We start from the raw sequence: 20,790 nt of genomic DNA, 5'->3' as shown, positions 1-20,790 counted from the left end.
TCAGGAGAATCACGTCTCTTCATAAAGTTGCAGGGGCAGCCTATTTTGGCCACATAGACTCCAGAAGTAGATACTTTCAAGAAAGTCGTGCTTGTGGTTTTCTCTGCTTGGGAACATAGCAGTCATTTTACAAGGCCATTGTGTTAATTGTAAAAATAAAACAGAAACTATTTGATGGTGTTGTATTTCCTTGCTTATGTGTAAGTCTCAAGCAATAATAAACTGAGATCATGAGCAATGTGGGATAATAATTGGTTTGATTAATCACTCATAAGTAACTCTGCAAGCAGACAGACATATCACTGTACTGTGTGTGGTGTGAAATTTTCAGTACCACTAAGGGATGCTGGTAGAACGCATCTGCTTTGAGACAACTGAAATCATATTGCAGAGTGCCAGTGTCTCAGAAGTAGTTCACGTATACTTTGCATGCCAGAGAAAGAGAGAGAGAAGAAGAAGAAGAAGAAGAAGAAGAAGAAGAAGAAGAAGAAGAAGGGGAGTTTGGATTTGATATCCCGCTTTATCACTACCCAAAGGAGTCTCAAAGCGGCTAACATTCTCCTTTCCCTTCCTCCCACACAGCAAACACTCTGTGAGGTGAGTGGGACTGAGAGACTTCAAAGAAGTGTGACTGGCCCAAGGTCACCCAGCAGCTGCATGTGGAGGAGCAGGGAATCAAACCCGGTTCCCCAGATTACGAGTCTACCGCTCTTAATCACTACACCACACTGGCTCAAGAGACCTTGTTCATTTTTATGGGAATGCAAGATATAAACAAAGTAGTCAGAGAGGTGTGCATTCTATGGACTGTGCAAAGACTGAATTCTTCAAGCATTCCTACAGTTCAGAGACATCAGCGGGAATCTATGCACTCAGATGGAAATGTTGCCTTACCATTGGCTTTGTATTAACCTATCCATATGATTATGGATAAAGGTACTATAAACTTTGCACAGCATACTAACCACAAAGCCAAACACACACCAGCAGTCATATATTGTGGCCTGTCTGGGGCTTCTGCAGTCTCAGACAAGCACCCAAACCCCGGAGGGCTATGGCAGGCCAGTTAACAGTAATTGGCTTGCTGAGTCAGACGTTGTGAAGGCTCCTTCAAGCAGCTAGATTAGCTTTTCAAAGGTAAACTAACAGGGGAAAACCCAACAAGCCACTGAAGGAACTGCAAGATGGCAAAAGTAAATCAACATTACAGGTTACGTCAAAAAAGCAATGCTGTTGAAACTCTTTCAGAATGAGTATCTAGATGTGCAGTGGGAAAATATCATCCCTTCTGATGTTGGTGAACTACAACTCCCATCAGCCCCAGCATGCATGGCCATTGGCCAGGGATGATGGGAGTCGTAATTCACCAACATCTGGAGGACCAAATGTTCTCCAACTTGCTCAAATATGTTTGAATTGGCATTCAGAGGAAGAGGGTAGAGAAGAGGCTGCAGGGAATGATTATAGAGAACAATAGCCATTGTCACAAGTAACAATGAGTCATACCTTTTAATGATCTATTTTGCATCACAACCAAAATATTAATTCAAAAAGACGCGTTTCCTCCTTCAGTGATTCTAAGATTGCATTTTAAGTGGAGCACTGAGAAGAACCAACAACAGTGATATATTATTTTGTAAAGACCCTCATCCTTCATCTCACTTGTTTATTTCCCAGTTCAGCTGTTAAGGGAGGTTTTGATATATATACACATATATATTCTTGAGCATTCTGGAGGAAGGTTTTCCCCCTCCAGGATGACTTAAAAGAATTGTCAACAAGGAGTATTAGTTCTGAACTGAAACAAAAACTAGTGCACATGGGGGGAAGTTACTGATTTATTATTCTGAATGTGCTTTTTGTTTTTTTGCTTTTTAAAAAGGAATTCTTAGATATAGAGATGAGTGAATTCTCCAGAGCTCTTCTAGCATAAATACATTCAAAAATGTTCCAACACGTGTGTGTGCACACACACACATTAATCAAATAATGAGTTTGAATGCTGATCATCACAGAATGTGTGTGTGTGTGTGTGTGTGTGTGTGTGTGTCTGTGTGTATCTCCCCTAGTGGGGCTAGATTTTACATAATTGACGTTTATAGGTTGCAGTTCAGAATCCATTTAGCGCCCTGTCAATGAAAGACTGAGTAAGTAAAGAAATGATTTGACTCTCTTCCTTTCCATTGTTTCATTAACTGTGGTCAGAACATCTTGAAAATATCTCCCATGTTTGTTTATTCAAGGCAGCAGTAAAGACCACCTGTTTTCCATAATATCTTGACTTTCCTCTGAAGGAAAAAAAACAACCAAAGGGGAAATCACTTTTCTAGTTTTAAATGGTTTGGTAATTTTTATTTGTTTGCTGTTTTAAGTGATGTGCACCTCAGGTCTTCAGGATATCTCCTGGCATAACGGGGGGGGGGGGATCCAAAAACAAAACAAGAGACCAGCAACCAGAGATGGTGATAAACCACAGACAAATCTGTTTGGACTGTATTTTGGATATAGTCAATGAAAAGGAATATCCTGGAAAAAAAATCTCTGAAGAAATGAAGTTCTCATGAGAAATAGAGTTTGTTATCCAGGCCAAGCTGCTTTTCACAAAAGCGTGCCCAACCTGAAATCTGGTTAGCTGAAGCTAAGTTACATATGTTTTGGGGTTTCATGCATCACAAAATTCTAACTCTGTGGGCAATCCTTCCATGTCTATAAAGATACATTGTGATATGGTTGCTCCTTGGATGTGTATTCATTCATTCTTCATTCCATTCAGAAGTGTTCTCTTGGCATTGCTCCACCAGCTCCAGCTTAGATATCTGCTAATGGTGATTTCAGTTATAAATATAATTTTAGTTGCTTGTATTTGAGCATGGTGCTTGTTTTTCAAGGAGAGAAGACATCCTTCCTTTACTGGACAACTTAATACCACTGCCTAGTGTACACCTGCTTATGACATAAATTAAGCAGGAATGGAGATTTGAACTCTCAATGACCATTCCAGAAATGAGGGTGCAGTTCAGACAATCAACTCACCATAAGACACCATATTTTATAAGAAACCTTGAGAAGGACATGCAAGAAATAAACAAAACTTTTCATTGCAACAATGGGATATCTTCAGACATCAACAACTCATCCGGAAAAGCTCCCTGATCTGGGAATCCCACCTTCGCCATTATCAGTGGGAAGCAGGAGATGTGAAACCCCCATGGAATCATATGCCTCAGAAAGAAAGCATGGCCTCTTTAACTGGGGAGGAAGGATCTCAGACACAGTCTTCCCCAGAGGACTACTTCCCCAGAGGACTACTTCAGTATGCCAGCCCAGTGCTGGAGCAACATTCCAGGCTATTGATTCCTTGATCCAAATACACCTGCTGCAGCTACACCAAGTCTGACTCCCACAGTGCACTGACCAAGGTGCTGACTTCTGACTTGGACTCTATTACATGCCCATCTGTCTGTCAACACTTGAAGTCCATCCTCAGTCAAGGCTGCAAGAAGTTTGGAGTAAGCTACCATTAGATGTCGGGGAGATGTTCCTTGTCTGCTTTTTTGAAAGAAGAAGAAGAAGAGGAGGAGTTTGGATTTGATATCCCGCCTTTCACTCCCTTTAAGGAGTCTCAAAGCGGCTAACATTCTCCTTTCCCTTCCTCCCCCACAACAAACACTCTGTGAGGTGAGTGGGGCTGAGAGACTTCAAAGGAGTGTGACTGGCCCAAGGTCACCCAGCAGCTGCATGTGGAGGAGCGGGGACGCAAACCCAGTTCACCAGATTATGAGACTACCACTCTTAACCACTACACCACACTAGGATGTATGATGCTGCCTTATATTGAGTCAGACCATTGGGCCATCTAGCTCGGTACTGTATACACTGACAGGGTTCTCTTCCAGCCCTTCCTGGAAACAACACCAGTGACTGAACCTGGGACCTTCTACAGGCAAAACAAATGCCCTACCACTGAGCCAAACCTCCTCCCAGAGTTGGGGTTGTATTCTTAGTGGTTGAGCTGATGGCTACAACTCAGCTGTTATATTGGTCCTGTTCTGCAATGTTTCTGATTTTTTTTATTTAAAAAATGTTGCTTGTTGCATTTCTGAGCTACATTTGGAAAATAGGCACTGACATTATTTAAATTAACAAATCCTCCTCTTTCTTTCTTTCTTTCTTTCATTCTTTCTTTCTTTAACACTGTTGCAGTTGGTTTGCTAAGACTCTTTGCTTCAAATGCCACTGGAAGACAGATTCTAGACAAGCACAGCATGTAGCAGGCAGAAAACGTTCTTTAGCTACCTGCAATTGGCCAGGGGAAAAACATATAATGATCCAAATGTCTGTATTTTCATCCATGAAATGTCTGAGAATATCCACTCATGTGCAAGCAGCCCATCAGAGGATGGATTACATCCTATTTTTATTGCATTTCGAGGAGTGTAAAAACAAAAACGAGAGTTGCGTGGCACCTGGTAGGACAAAATACATGACTGCTGAGCTGTATTTAGCCTTGTTGAACAAACCTGGTGAAACTGATGGAGTTGAGAGTGCAAAGAAACAGAGAGAGATAACTATAATAGGAGAGAGAGATGATTTCAGCATTCTGAACAGACCAAAGAGCCTGAAGCTGGGATGGGAGACCTATAGATCTCCAGGTGTTGTTGGACTGCAGCTCGCAGACTGGCAGGTGTTTATGGGAGTTAAAGAGTCTGACAACATATGGAGAGTGACAGGCCATCCATCCCTGGTGTAAAGGAAGTCCTGTATTGTACTCTCAAGTACAGCTGTGGGTGCATTGATCATCTGGCTTCTCCAACTCCCTTTGTACCACAGGCAATTGGGGGTTTGACTAAATATCTTTACATCTGCAGTGGTCTTTGGTCATAGTGCAGAGGCCTTCAAATACCAGAGCCTCGTCTAAGCCAAGAGCAAATAACCCTACATAATAAATCTGGTTCACCCCTGAACAGATGTGAGTCAAGCTGAAAATAGATAAGATCTTAATAGGAGCTCTGCAGGAGTGCAATCCTCACAGTTGAACAACTCTAGCCAGCCAGATGTTGACAAGCATCTGGGAAGCTTATAAGCAGGGCATGGAGGCTTTCCTTCTTATTTGTCCATAGCATTTGGTATTCAACATCTGGTATTCAGAGGTACACTAGCTCTGAAAACAAACACTCCATTTAGCTATCATCTTAATAATTGTTGATAGACCTGCTGGTGAGTAGTGGGTTGCTATTTTGGGGTAATTTCATGTTACTAAATAATATGGAAGAACATGTAAACACAAGTGAATTATTTGAGGGATGATGGGGTTAATGTATGCTAAACTGGGCAAAACTGTCTAAGTAGATTTGATACTGATTTACATCCCACTGCTATTTGATTTCAAACACTTTATAAATTAAATGCCTCTATTAGGCCTCTGTTGTGCAGAATGATCAAATTAACAACAATGGAACTGCGGACTTCTTGGCATGCAAATGGATGGATTAATTCTGATTTATAAAGACAGCATGTGTGTGCCAGGAAGTCTGTACTATAATGGGGGGGGAGGGGTTTGACCACACGCGCAACCCAAAATATACACACACTACACAACCCAACACACTTTCCCAAAATAGGTACAGCCCTAGACTTTCTGATACCCTTCCAAAGTAGGAATGAGTTATACGACAGGATTCAAAACCACATGGACATTTGGAGAGCTGACGGAATCCAGCTTGAAATTCGCTAAGGATAAAAAAGTGGGATTTCAGTCTACAGCTAGTTTCCAATATTCCATCACGTTAAATTATCGTTCAGTGGAAAAAGAACAAAGGAAACTCAAGTGACTTCAAAGCCAAGACTTTTGTTCGTAGAAGTTCACATGCACTCTTCCTCTGTACATAAGTCACAGGTCCCATCATTCTAAAAGCATTTATGTCACATGGTTGTGTTCTGTGTAACATTTGGGGAAGGGAGTGTGAGACATTTCCAGCTTTTCACAGTTCCTCCAGAGTTTCTATGGGACAAACCACTAAATCTTTCCAGGATATGTGGGAGTGTAAAAATGTTGATTCATAAAGTCAAATCTGGTAACACACTTCTCGGTTTCTTTACACCACACTCAAGGTTTCAACAATGTTTTTCTTTTTCATTTTAATTACTGCAGAAGGGCAAAAGGAATGTAACACTTTCTAGTAAGTTTACATAAGGCTGCTCTTTTTCACAGTTTCAACTAGTTGCTGTCACTCGTGAATGCAATGAAGTCTGAGTACTGAGGCAGTACTGAGGCCTTCCAACTTCTCCAGTGGAGATTACCCTTCAGAGGTCCCACCCCATGAATGCACACTCCAGTAGTTGCCCCCCAAAACCCCCCATAAACCCCATATTCCCAACTTTCATTTAAAAAGCAAGGTACATTTAAAGCAATATACCACTTTAAATAGTGGGTTCACCCAAAGAATACTGGAGCCTTTAGTCTGATAAGGGAGCTTAGAGTTGTTAGGAGTCAGTCGCCTTTTCCTCTCAGAGAGCTACAATTCCCAGAATGGCTTAACAATCAATTGCTCTTCCCATGGAACTCTTGGAATTGTAGCTCTATGAGGGAAACAGGGGTTTCCTAGCTGCCCTGGGAAATCCCACAGAGGCCTATTTCTGAGGGAAGAATGGACCCTTATCCGACCATTACTGGAAGACACACCAATTAAGTCCTACAGAATAAATAGAATTTGTGTCTATTTATTGTGATCCCAGATGAGGTAAGTGATCTCATTACAGGAGAGGTGACCTAATTTCATTCCTATTCCAAATTTCATTCCTATTCCAATTTCATTCCTATTCCAAAAAGCTCCTCAAATACATGTTGGCAATAGCTGAACGACAACATGGCCTGAACATTTGCAAATCTGTGTTTCTGTGTTAATCGGCAGAATGCAAGATATACCTGGCATGCCTCTCATTGACAACTGGTTTTGCATCGTGTCCAAGACACGGCATTCTTATATTAGATAATGTTCTTTTTAAAAAACGCAGTAAAAAATATCCTCTGGGGGATACAAAAATAACCTATTAGAAGAGACTACAGCCATGACACTATTGTGCAAGTTCTGGCAGAAGACTTCACACAACAATACCACAGCAAATGTGTAAAACTTTCCATAAGCAAGGGAGTGGGGAGGTGCTTGTAAGATAATAGTGATGGTGCAAGGCAAAGAAGGTGTGGTGAAATTTCAGAATGTTCCTCTAGTGTGAAATAGACATGGTCTATGCAAATAATTACACATACAAAGCATGAGCAAACACATCCACTACAGACAATTCCACAGTTTCCCCATCTGTAGCATATGTACATGTAATATGACCGTGGTATATAGGCTGTATAGACATCACCTTGCCAACAAAGGTCCGTATAGTTAAAGCTATGGTTTTCCCAGTAGTGATGTATGGAAATAAGAGCTGGTCCATAAAGAAGGCTGATCGCCGAAGAATTGATGCTTTGAATTATGGTGCTGGAAGAGACTCTTGAGAGTCTCATGGACTGCAAGAAGATCAAACCTATCCATTCTTAAGGAAATCAGCCCTGAGTGCTCACTGGAAGGACAGATCCTGAAGCTGAGGCTCCAATACTTTGGCCACCTCATGAGAAGAGAAGACTCCCTGGAAAAGACCCTGATGTTGGGAAAGATTGAGGGCACAAGGAGAAGGGGACGACAGAGGACAAGATAGTTGGACAGTGTTCACGAAGCTACCAGCATGAGTTTGACCAAACCTGGCGTGCTCTGGTCCACTGGGTCACGAAGAGTCGGACACAACTAAACGATTGAACAACAACAACAATATCGGCTGTTCACTTGAGAAAGACCACTACAGCAATAACTGGGTTGTGGCAGCTATAGGGAACAGAACATAAACATTAAAAAACCCTGGCATATGTTGGGTGTGGCTGACTGAAACTAGGCCAAAGTTCTCTGTGCCAAAATATCTGCTCTAGGAAGTTATCAGCTTCTGCAAAGGATGCAATCTGCATTTTAACAACAGCAGCGTTGCCCTCCCATTCCACACAGAATCAGGAGGCATCTGAATAATAATATAAAAACCAGGACATATTAGAGAGACATTATTCATGTTTACATGCTTCCTCTAGTTTTAAGGTAAAGTTCACATCTCCAAACAGTGTTGGCATCCCAAAAATGTCTCCCCGCCTTGGAAGACTGACTCCAATTCTTCCCTAGCGAAGTGAGAGCCAATGTCCCAAACAGCTGCTCCTTAGATCTGACCTGGGCAAGGCAGTCTATTTAATCCAGAGATGGTATCTTTAGGAAGGAAGCTCCTTTACACATTGGCAGACAACTTTAGAGCATGCATAAATAAGACAGCCCAAAGGGCAAGTCAACTCTCTGTGCCTCTGAAGGGCAAAATTTGAAAAAGAGAATAAAAAGAAAGAAAAAGAAAAGCTTTGATATATAGCTTTGAAGAGTTCTCCCTGGAACTTTCAGAGCTGCATAAAATATTTTCCAAGATCACTGAATGCTCCAAAGGTCAGCAACTGATATACTTCTCAAATTATCAGATAAAATGCACCCAAGTTAAGAGCAGTGTTAGTTTCAAGGGCTGTCAGGAATAACTTCATAATACATAGTGATTGCCTACATGCATTTAAAGCTCTACTGCATGGTGACCTTAAAATACTGAGAAACATAAAGTATAAATGTTTGATAGAATTCTCCACCACCTGCTCTTTCAGCCTATAAGAATGTTGTTATTTAAGCAGCTCTGAAACCCATTTTCTATATAGAAACCTTGAAAAGATTTGAAGATAAATAAAGGTTGCAGTGCTCATCTCGCTTTACTGGCTGAGGGAGCTGGCGTACAGCTTCCAGGTCATGTGGCCAGGATGACTAAGCCACTTCTGGAGAACCAGAGCAGCGTACGGAAACACCATTTACCTTCCTGCCAGAGCAGTACCTATTTATCTACTTGCACTTTAACGTGCTTTTGAACTGCTAGGTGGGCAGGAACAGGGACTGAGGAATGGGAGCTCACCCACTTGCGGGGATTCGAACCGCCGACCTTCTGATTGGCAAGCCCTAGGCTCTGTGGTTTAACTCACAGCGCCACCCGCATCCCTATTTGAAGATAAGTAGTGGTGAGGAAGGAAGGCAGGAAAAAATAAATATAGATCAGGTAAATATTGAAACAGACAGGAGAGAATACTGTAAAACTTTGGAACAGTGCAATTTTAAAATGTCCTACTAACTAATAACTCCGCATGTTTGTTATCAGATTTGTTGCCCAACTTGTGTCTGTTTTGGAGAGGATCTAGTTAGAAACTGAAACAAGCATCACTATTAATCTGGAGCAATTATGAGCGTTTTGCAGAATTGACCTTCCCCAGGGCCCAGTATTTTTGCAAAGCTGCTGCTGCTGGCTGCAATCCAGAATTTCAGGTAGGCTATCCTATTTGTTGCAGCAAGTAAGAACCACTGTGCAAGAACAAGCAAGCTTTCCCCAACACTGCAGAAAAACAGATACATCTTTACTTGTATGGAGCTCCATGAGTGTGTATGTGTGGGTGTTCTAGGTGTGCTACTGCATCTAGAAAGGTGCCAAAAATTAGGTGCACCGGCCCTAACAGCCACTGGTTGGGTTGATGGTAGAGCTTGTTGGCATCTAAATGTACATACTGCTGTAGTCTGCATGCAACCCAAAGACACAACAACACCTTTCTCTGCTTCTACCCATCCTGTGGAATGCAAATCACTTTCCAAGAAACTCACACCAATCTAAGAATGGGGTGAAATTCAATCCTTGCTCCCAGGGTTTAAAGCAAAATAAGAGACTGTAAGCTCCTTGAGAGCAGGGACCTATGTAACACTGAAAGGCAGCAAGCACGTTACAAATAGTAGCTCATTGTTGCAATATAGAACCACGCACAAAACCATTCAATGTAAATAAGAGTGGGACGAGATCAATGCATAGGTTTAAATATTTCCCAATTAAAAGCTGCAATCTTGCCCAACAAAACCCAGGCAAAATAGACTTTTTTTTGGCAAGAGGATTCGTAAGGATGGCTTTGTCTCAAGCTTTGTTGAAAACCTATGTATGCTTCCTTAGAAATCATCATATGGCACAGCTCTCTTAAAATACACCACGAGAATCAAGGTGGCAAATAGCATGTTTGAATGTTCTCTCAAAAATCATAACATTAAGCATGTATGTATGTATGTATGAACCTTGCAACTCAAGAGTTCTCATAGTCTTCAGCCTTGTCAACAATGTCTCATGATCCCTTGGTTTTTAGGTATGGCATCTGGGAGCTACAAGAGAGCAAAGCGCCCACTAGCAGAAGTTTAAAAATAGAACGAAGAAGACACCATCTGCTAAAGGTGAGTGACCCCACAACAGTGGCAAATTTCAATGTGTAAACCTCCCTCCCCTGCCACAATGGGATAAACCTTCCCCTGCTTCATTGCTTATGAACAGGGCCACAAAATGCAGAGGGCCCTCTCTAGGTGTACCCATTGTTTTGTCTTATCTTCTAGTATATATGGGATAATATGGCATATTTGGTTGGCAATGTAATATGCTTCTATGTTGGGGATTCCCCATCCTCCTTCTGAGGTGGGGAGGTGCAGGTATTTGGGGCTTATTCTTGGCCACCAACAGCATACAAATCAATATGGCTAACCTGATCCAAAAAACCCACCCACCCCGCTCACACATGAAAGCAAAGATCACCACAGCCAATCAGAAACAAACAAACAACCACACCCTAGGCCAACCCCAACCTCTCTCACCACCAAAGAAACACAAATGAACAGCACGAGCAATGCTGACACCAAACCCTACATACATTAAGCAAAATAGAAACATCGGCCCCCGACCCCACCCCCACCCCATCTCCCCCCCCCTCCACCCCTAATATCTCAACAAATGAAACTGATTTGTAAAAATGTTACATGGAAAAAATACGAGAGACATTACACATACTTCTTTAAGACAAGAAAATCTTTAATTAAAAAATAAATAAAAATGCAGAAGGCCATTTTGGTCCAGCCAGTAGACCCACATCCAAATGCAGGTCCACACCAGCAACAGATGTGCAAGAAGATGCTGACTGCCATCTGCAGATATCCCTTGTTGGACCCTAGCAGCTCATACATACACCATTTATTCATCACATTAGCAGTTGCCTCTATTTGTCCTCTGCATTTGATTAGTAAAATATACACTGGTGCTTTAGGGATAGTGAGTTCTCCCAGGGAGAACGTCAGGGACAAGCCTAGAGACAAGTCTGATGACTGATAGTTTTCTATGATTTAGTGTGACCGCAAAGCGCCGACCTACCACTGTTATTAATGAAAATAAATAATTCGGGGCTGGATGGCCCATTGTGACAAGGCTCTCCATCAAAGCCTGGGAAACATTTTGAGAAACTAAAGAAATGTGATGATGCCCCCCCCCCCCAAAGCAAGATAGGCTGCTTCTCTTTTCTAATGGCCCTTTGATGCTTCCACTTGCGTGTATTTATTTTATCATTGCCAAATAAATAATCTGTCAATTCTGACCAATCCTTAGCATTTCTACGCTGGGGATCCCTTGACTTTTGTTGTGGGCACTTGGAATATCTCTGTGGGTTACCAGAATGTGGATGAATAAAGCTCTTAACAAAATTCAGCCACATGAATAGGAGAAAGATGTTTTTAATGCCCAAAGCAGCCAACTATTTTTATTTTTGGACACAAAGTGCATTGCTTTTGAGACAATTTTCATTGCTAAATAAAATCCCGCTTCCAGCCTGACTCTGTTCTTGGCTGCAGGTGTAAGAATCCCAAAACAGAGTGTAGGGAAGTTGAATTTCTCACCCACTCACAGCGACTGCTTTGTAACCACCATTGGTTCTGCTGTGGGTAAATTCCTTCCCAGACTCTGGGCAATACTGCTCTGTCATACAAAGAGCATTTTAGCCCAGGGGCAGACACACGCTTTGCATTCAAAAAAGTGTGCCTGGTTCTGTGTCTAACATTTCCAGCTTAAACGACTAAGTGATGAAAAATAGGGCTGTGTAGCCAGTTTGGTCAAAGCTCAAGTACTGACCCAAATCCGCCTGATTTGGGTGTATCAGGGCTTCAGCCAGATCAGATTGAGACTACACTGGCTTGACCAACCAAGAGCAACCCACGGCATTTTAAAATCTGTCTCATGGCTTTCCCTCGTGACCAGCCACAACTTTCCCAAAACACTACTTCCCCTGGTCATTCTGGCTTAGAGACAAAGTGGGTGGCTAACCAACCAACCAACCATAAGGATGGAAGGATCTGTCAATTTCACTTCTCTCCATTTCTCATCAACCCAATCTTAAATACAGTTCTCCACATTTTCCAGCAATTTATACCTATATCTATATAAATCTGCATGAAATTTCACCAGCATTGTAATGTGAATGTCTTCAGATTTTAAATGCTGTTTTGAGTAATGCACACATTTCACAAGCAATTTCCTGTAATAGAAAATAGACTTTTTAATGTTGTTTTCAATAATATCTTCATTTTTATGCATGTTTGCTAAAGGAGGTTTGTTGGGGGAGGGACTATGAATTTCAAAGGAAAGATGTGTTTCAATTTGCATATTGTTTTGGAAAGTGTGAATCTGATATATTCATCTTTAAATGCATACCGAATCTAATTTCTCCTCCCTTCCTAGTTGGGTGACACTGAAAAGAGGTGCATTGAATAGCACCAACTAGCATCATCCAACATCTCTCTCGTTTTTGAGATGGAGAGGAGGCTATCATAACTGAATGAACTAAAGTCTGTGCATTAGGTTTTTTCTCTGTACAAAATAATCAGAAAAGTGTTTCATGGACACTGCCAAGAAGAGATTTGGTTTATTGCCACATCTTAAATCTCAGTAATGCTTAGAAAAACTATAAATCTCAGCTGATATTGTAACTAAGGATTCTATCCCAGCAAGCACTGGTCAAACGTGGAGTTGGAGAATTTCTTACTGGATTCAGTTGCTTTCTATACAATTGTTCGGAACCAGGCAGAGGGCCTTCTCGGTAGTTGCTCCCACCCTGTGGAACACCCTCCCATCGGATAAGGAAATAAACAACTATCTGACTTTTGCAAGACATCCGAAGGCAGCCCTGTATCAATAAATTTTTAATGCCTAATGTTTTACAAAATAAAATATGTGCTATAAGCTGCCCAGAGTGGCTGGGGAAACCCAGTCAGATGGGTGGAATATAAATAAAATATAACAATAATAATTTAATAATAATAATAATAATAATAATAATAATAATAATAATAATAATTCAGAGAGTATTCAGGTTGGTTCATTTTGGGGTGGGGAGAAAAAGTGGGAAAAAGAGAAGGAGGGGGAGTCAGGTATCAGAAAAAAGTGAGAAGGGAATAGCAAAAGGAGAGAAAATGGATCACATCCACCCTGGGCATGTGATCTACAACACCTTGCAATGGCAGAAATCCATACACAGATTTCCTACTCCTTTAGAAACCAACTACTCAGGGAAGAACATTGATGTTCAGAGTACCTTTTAATTGAAGTGTAACTGCAAGGATAATTTCATGTGCAACTTCATGGTTAGTTCCGTTAGCCAACTAGTCAAGACTGGACAAGTGGAGGTATTGCTTAGCAACCAGCCAGAGCGGCATGATGTTTGTTGAGGTAGTACATGGCCTCACTGGCTATGTAGTACTGAGTGAGTTTTCCTCTGTATGTTTGATTGAATGCCTCCCTGCTGTCTACAAGGCCTGAAGTCAGAAAGATAAAGCCTCTATTTCTCCTCATATTATACAGTGTTCTGTACAGTTTCTCTAGTAAAGCATTTTGGGATTTCTCTTCTCTCTGAACTCCATCTGCGTTACTTAAGTGGCTTTTCAGTTTGTTTGTTTATTGAAGAATTTATAAAGGAGCTGCCAACCAATGTTTCTGAAGTGGTGCTCAGTAAAGAGATCAGAAAACAGAACGTTTAAGAGAAATAAACAACACAACAATTTGAGCGCAAATCTAAAAATAAAAAATAAAACTCCAAATGGCCAAGTCACACTGCTCAGAAGGCCTTTTTTTAAAGATAAGTTGGACCATGGTTGTCTATGATATGGCACTTATCATTCTTAGTTGCTAACTGTTGGTTAGGACTGAGCTACACATGGAGCAAAACCAGGTGGGAATGAGATGGTAGAATGGATTGTACCACCTCAGACTGCGAGTGGGGATAACATTTTCAACAGCTTCTGTATGCAAAACAATGACAACTTGCTCATCTCCCTGCTTGCAGAAAGCAAGCATTGAAGGATAATGGCTCAGTTAGCACTTTTCACTGCATTGCCAACTTGTACTTGGAGCTTGAGATGAAACCTGCGTTCCTCCATCTTTCTTCAGAGTAGCTTAAGACAATCCCTCTTCCCAGGGAACTCCGGGAATCGTACCACTGTGAAATTAACTCTCAGCACCCTTAACAAACTACAGTTCCCAGGATTCTTTGTGGGGAGTCATGAGTGTTTAAAGTGGCATGATACTGCTTCAAATGTATAGTTGCAGATGTGGCCTGAGAAAGGCAATATATGAACAGAAACAAACAGGCAAGATAGGATCTTGAGAATGACAACAGAAAAGACATTCTGACTGCCTAAATTCAGGAAACGTCAACATTGTAAGGCTATCATATATGCTGAGCCATCATCTTCCATACACAACACCCTTAACAGACTAAAGTGGTCTACGGTCAGAAAATAGGTACAACATGCGATCAGGCATCCCAAGCGTATATGGAGAGGTTTATGAAAACATATTCAAATTACTCAGTCATGAAAACTCTGCCACATGGTAAGAGGAACAGAGAACATTCCCCTGAATTATCTTCCAATCTGATTCATGGGAGATCGGCTTAACAGACCCATTTTTAATTTAGATTTTGGCTGATTACAGAAACAACCGCCAGTGGTTTCTCTTTAACAAGGTTATGCTTTTAACTGTTGGGTATTGAATGCCAAACACTTTTGCTAGAAACGGTTATGAGAGAGTTTTTTATTTTTTTTAAATGCTGGCTGCATTATGCCGATGTGCAACTTCATTCACCTACAGCAATCTCAAGCATTGTGTTGAGAGAGGGCTAAATGGATACCATACATACATCTGCACAGTTGTGAAACTATTTGTACTTCTATTGGTACCATACATTCGCTCAGCATGGGAAAAAAATCCTGAATAGTTGCCAAGCTAAAAATGTCAGTTATTCTTTGACAATGTTTAAACACTGAAATTACAACCTAAGCATTTCAGTGCTGCATGACAGCCAGTTATTGCAAGGAATAAAAACCAGTAAGCAGTCTGTTTGACGCTGTTAGAACAAACATGGCAGATGCGCAGCCCAGGGTTAAATAACGAAGGAAGCTACCCTTGTTAAAACAAATCCTTCAAGGGAAAAGTGCTAAATAGGCTTCCCAAACCATCACCTTCTGGTAGTTTCGGCAAAAGAGCTCCTCATTGCTAAGCTGGGTCTTCCTCCAGCCAATCACTTCCGCACCAACCGTGAATATGCAAATGTCACTGGACAATGCAGAAACTCAGACAAGGCAATCCTCAGGAAGATTTAAACTGACAGTTCATTTTAAGAGGGGTTTTAAAATATTTATTTTGTTTCCCAAAATCTGCTGCCTTTCGCTTTTTGTTAAAGAAAGACCAGGCTACATTTCTTCCAGATTAGCTAAACTAAGACCCTCGCAATGTCAACTTCCTCGTTAAACAATGCATACTACAATCCTTTCTTACATTGCCAGTCTGCCTTCCAAAGTGTACAAGACTGTGTTTGGGATATGTTCTAATAGAAGTAATATGTTCTGACGTGCTCTAATGCTGAACAGTTTTAATGAATGTGATACATTACAGGAAAGGCTCAGGAACCCACATAGACACAAGCACTGTGAATATAAATATATATCTTCCCAGATTCTTAAAGCAGTTCTAATGCTGCACTTGGGTCATAGCCATGGGACTAGTAATATTTCTCATTTACTCTGTCTGTGGCAATATATTGCTCAAACAGAAACTTATTTGAACAGACGGGATTTGGGGAGAGGGAATTAGGGGGCATAAACCTCAGCTTTGGAACTGTAATATAGTCTTTGCTATAAAAAAGGAGGAATTACAATATAAATGCCCCACATTGACAACAACAATGCAGCAAATGGATATTATAATGGAGCCCAATAGAACTGAGTCATTTGCACTACCAGCTATAATGCTGGGAAGCAGGCTATTTTGTTTTGTGAAATAGTGACACAGAAAGAGATGTGACCTTTGTTTGTTTGCTGCTTTGAAAGGACCCGTCAGGAAACCTTTTGCCTAATTTCAAAATTCCAATAACCAGTGAAGGGTGCTCTCCCTAGACATACCACTTAGGTGATGAGTCAGCCAGTGGCTATCTTCTCTTAGAGCCTGGGGGCCAACTGCAATTCAGAAGTAGGTTTTTTTCCTCCCTTACTTCCCCCTCTCTCGCCCCCCCCCCCCTTGTGCAGATTGTAAATAAAACAGTGGGCTTAGTTCAGTCCCTAGTGGTCAAATGCAGAACACGGAACAACATCCTAGATGCCTTCTAGCAGAGCAGCTCTTTCCACAAAAGAAGCAATGACACGTGAACACAGAGGATTTGTGAATGCACACACTTCTCTCCTGCATAAGGTTTGCTCAAAGCCATGCTGAATAGAACAAGTGTTTATTATAAAAGTGTTCCTCTACTTTAAGTCTCCTCTCAATGAAGTTGGAGGCACAGGCTGAAATTCTACAAACCTTTAACTAGGAGGAATTCCCAATGCGTTGGATTAGTCTTATCTCTAGGGAAATGCACTTGGAATTGTGATGCATGGAAGCCACTTGGGTTCCTCCCAAGCTATTCTTCAGGTTAAAATGCAACTTTAAACCAGTAAAACTGCAGTAGCAACACGTTCATAAGTCTAAATGAGGCAGATCTTCTCCGGAAAGCTTTAAAGCTGCAATTCTATGCACCATTATGTATGAGTAAATCCAACTGAAAACAGTGGGTCTTACTTCTGAGTCGAGGTGCATAGGATTGTAGTGCAGGATTGTGCTCATGAAATCCACCTGTCCAGGTGATTATCACTGTTGCGATATAATGAACCACATTTAGTGACTATTTAGTATAATTAAGGAATGGATCGTGCATAGAATGTAGAAAGGCACCCTCAGAATATTCAGGCACAGAGAATGGCCAAAAAGTTTTCAAATCACTAGTTAGGTGATGTATTGGGATGCGTGATTCAAAGCTGCTTTTCAGATGAGAATCCAGTGTAAACCAAAACAGCAAACCCTTTACCTAGCCACAGTTCTACTAAGGTGCATGCATGTCTCATCTAAAACTTCCAGCATAATTCTTCTGACTAAGCACATTTATAACATTACTAACTTGTATCAACTTTTTCTTAGCTGAACCAAAATAAGGAAGGAGTCCAGTGATTATTGATGCAGCACAATGGAGTGAACAATTACCGTAATTACCCTTAAACCATTCATCAGTTATCCCCTGGAATAAATTTCAACTTGATATTGATATAAGATGCAAGCTGTTTTATTTTTATGAGGGTTAAAAAAGAAAAAAACCTTTACAGTTCTCTTTATAGATCCATAATGCTTAATCTCTTACCTAACCAACTGGCAATACTTATTTCCACGAGCACCAAGATTATGCTTAAAATGTTGCATGCAGTTTATTTTTTAAGAGCCTGTTTTAGCTTGTCAACAGGTTAGCTGATCATAAGCTACCAGCACATGATATAAAATGTATTCCTTCAGAAGTTCCTAACGGATTATTATAAGCCTCTGCTTTTATGTTCGGAAACAAAAGAAATCAAATTTTTGTTTTGTTTTAGGATTGGGGGAAAATCTTCAAGAAACATGCAGCAAGCTTTATTTGCATTATTCCACAACAGAGAGGATGCTGCCACCGTTTTATCAGCAAGTATGCAATGTTCGCCCGGCCAATATAACATCTCAGTCAGAATAGCATGTACAACTTGAGCAAGGTGTGCGAGGAATCGAAAATGGAGTGCTTACCTTTTGCAGCCACTGAGTGTAGTTTTCCATCACATGCTCCAAGCGCTGCAGTTTCTGGGACGAGAAATCCTGCTCCATGTGGGGGGCATCCCTTTGGAGAGCGTTAGCGTTGTATTGGTCGGTGGTGCTTTCACGACAGTTCCCATCCTGTTCTGGAAGGATGAACGTGTAGGTGCACTGTCCATGCTGAATCCGGTTATATCTTCTGGCACTGGACTCTGGACCCCGACGTGGATTGCTGCAGCCTAGGTGAGTCAGAAGTGTAGCAAGGAAAGCAAACTGAAGGAATATGGTCATGTTACTGTCCCTTTCCTTTCCTGCTCTTAGAGACAATTTTGACCCAACCCCTTTCCTTCCTTCCTTACTTCCTTTTCTTTTCTTTTTTTCTAAAAAAAAATAAAAAATGCTTTACCTTGTCTTTTGAAATCCCTTTGGGGGATCAGAGAAGGTAAAGAAAAGTGAAGAAGATTCAGATAATAAATGGTGACTTAAAAAAAACCAACAACAACAACAGTGACTAAGTGCACCAGAGCTGATTGCTTCCTTAGCCGGAGTTTGAGCAATTTATTGCATAGTAGCCGGGATTTATCGTTTCCCCTCTGTTACACTTCAGCATGCAGCCTCTTTGAGTCAGCTGCCCAGGCATAGCCCCAGCCTCTTTCTCCTACCCTCGCTGCGGCTGAACTGCTATTTTCTCGGAGACCTCGGCGTGTTTTATTAAGGTTGTACATTCAAGCCAAGTTGGAAGCCGGCAGCTTTTCACAAGATGACTTGAGTGGAATGTGTGTGAGTGAGTGTGTCCCTGTGCGAAGGGATGCCTGATGGGTTCGGCAAAGGAGGATCATCTTACACTCTGGCTCGAAGCATGACCTCAAACATGCACGCCTGCTCAGCTCCCTCTGCACAGAAAACGGCTAAGAGCCTTTTGACAAAGTTTAACGAGTCGAGCAGTCCACCTTAATAGACTTCCCATGTTCAAACTGAACTATTTAAATGGACTTGCAGGGTCCAGGCTTGCTGTAATCCCCCCCTCCAGTAAACATTAACACACAGACCGCCGCACATGGAAAATATCTGCTCTCGTATAATGGGTATGTGACCAAGCGACTCTCTCAGGGAATGCTAAATCGGAGAGTGGGTTGCGATTCTTGTCAAACGATTGGGGTAGAAAGCAGGCATGATAACAGAACAGAGACCAATTTCATTTCTTTCATCAAAACACAGAATCATTTCTGCATCGGAGATATGATTAAAGCAAAAGCAAACAGTTTGGGAAATGTAACTCACCAGATTATTTCTTTGCATGTCGATACAAGATTGAAAAGACTGTTTGCATATATAATGTGGAAGAGGGAAGCAATGATGCTGGTTTCTCTCCCCCCCCCCCCCCCGACTAAGATTTCAAACAACTTGGCACTGATCCATTGAGCCGCACTGCACATTTGCAACTAATACTGTGTACACATTAAACTTCTGCGATGGCAATTTTCCTCTTGCAGTCCCCTTTGCAGCTCAGCACATGACTTTTAAAACTGGGGAAGCTGCTTGAGGACAAATGACTCAAGGAAAACCCTACTTGAAACCTGGATATGTTGTGCTGCATTGAATTATGACCACAGATGCATTTTATAATAGTGTTTTATATCCATAGGATATCCCACCAGGTATTCTCTTTGTATATAATTCCATGCCTATAATTCACTTGCATGGGGCTACTAGGTGGTCTCCCATCAAGGTGCTGACCCCTCACCAAAAGACCTCCTTAGCTTTAACAAATGAGGGCCGGTTGAGGAACAAGGTCCTGCAAATAAGGGGTCGTGGTCCTATGCTTCACACTGAGCTTCCACATCAGATCCAAGATTTTCACTTTCAGTGTCATTCTTAGTAAAATTCCAAGATTCTTGTGGCTTTATAACTGGAGGTGCATCATTATGTTCAATGGGTCTTGTTGCCGATGGCAAATTCAGATATTGTACAATATGTTCAGATTTCACCCCAGTGCCTCTTTGTTAAGCAGAAAAAAACAATCTCTGACATTGTCTTTTGGCTTTCTCCAGACCATCATCATCCTAGGAAAAAGCAACAAATGGAGTGTCAAAGGTTTTCATCCTGGGCCCACTGTTGTTCATTGTCTACAAATCCACCTAACAGTTACTGTAACTCACTCTGCCCACATTTTACCAGCTTCCTTGCAAGAATATTATGGAGCAGTTTGTCAAATCTAATTGACCAACATAGCTGCAATTTATAATTAGAAGCAATTAACTTCATAAAGATTTTTCTGATTGTTTTCGCACCCCAATGTGTTTTGAAAGCGTCAGATCAGAATTATAGCTTTTCTTCATAGTTAAAATCTTTTTGTTGTTGTTTTCGTTCATCTGCTACTTTAGTTAGCAGACAGTTTGAGCCAGACAGAAAAAAGTCCTCGTCTGTTTTGAAGGATTAATTGGTGTCTTTTAACCCCTTATCATTCAGTTTCTTCAACCTCCTTACATCCCTGGCTCCCTGATTTGTATTTATAGCCAGACATAACAGTATGGTATATGTATGAGTGTGGGTGGGTGGGTGCAAACTAGACATTTGCTCAGATAGTAAGGGTTTTATGGAGCCCTAAACAACTCAATGATCCAAGTATCTGTAGGAGAAGCCCCTTCATTACCACCCAACTCAATCCTGACAAGGCACACTCTTCTCTTGATCAACACTGCTATTGAA

At 41.3% G+C, this 20,790-nt stretch overlaps 1 protein-coding gene across 1 annotated transcript in view; it reads right to left on the bottom strand.

Moving 5' to 3' along the window:
* The window catches only part of ANGPT1 (angiopoietin 1), a 139,533-nt gene extending 120,614 nt beyond the window's left edge, over positions 1 to 18,919 (bottom strand). Inside the window, exon 1 of the mRNA XM_083749248.1 lies at positions 18,076 to 18,919. Coding sequence (XP_083605374.1) covers positions 18,076 to 18,372 — 297 coding nt within the window. The 5' untranslated portion in view covers positions 18,373 to 18,919. The remainder of the gene's footprint in view (positions 1 to 18,075) is intronic.
* Positions 18,920 to 20,790: the final 1,871 nt, after the last annotated feature.

This window comes from Podarcis gaigeae (assembly GCF_964106915.1).
Source record: "Podarcis gaigeae genome assembly, chromosome: 7".
Classification (NCBI taxonomy): Eukaryota; Metazoa; Chordata; class Lepidosauria; order Squamata; family Lacertidae; genus Podarcis; species Podarcis gaigeae.
This window is presented reverse-complemented; position numbering and strand designations above follow the sequence as displayed.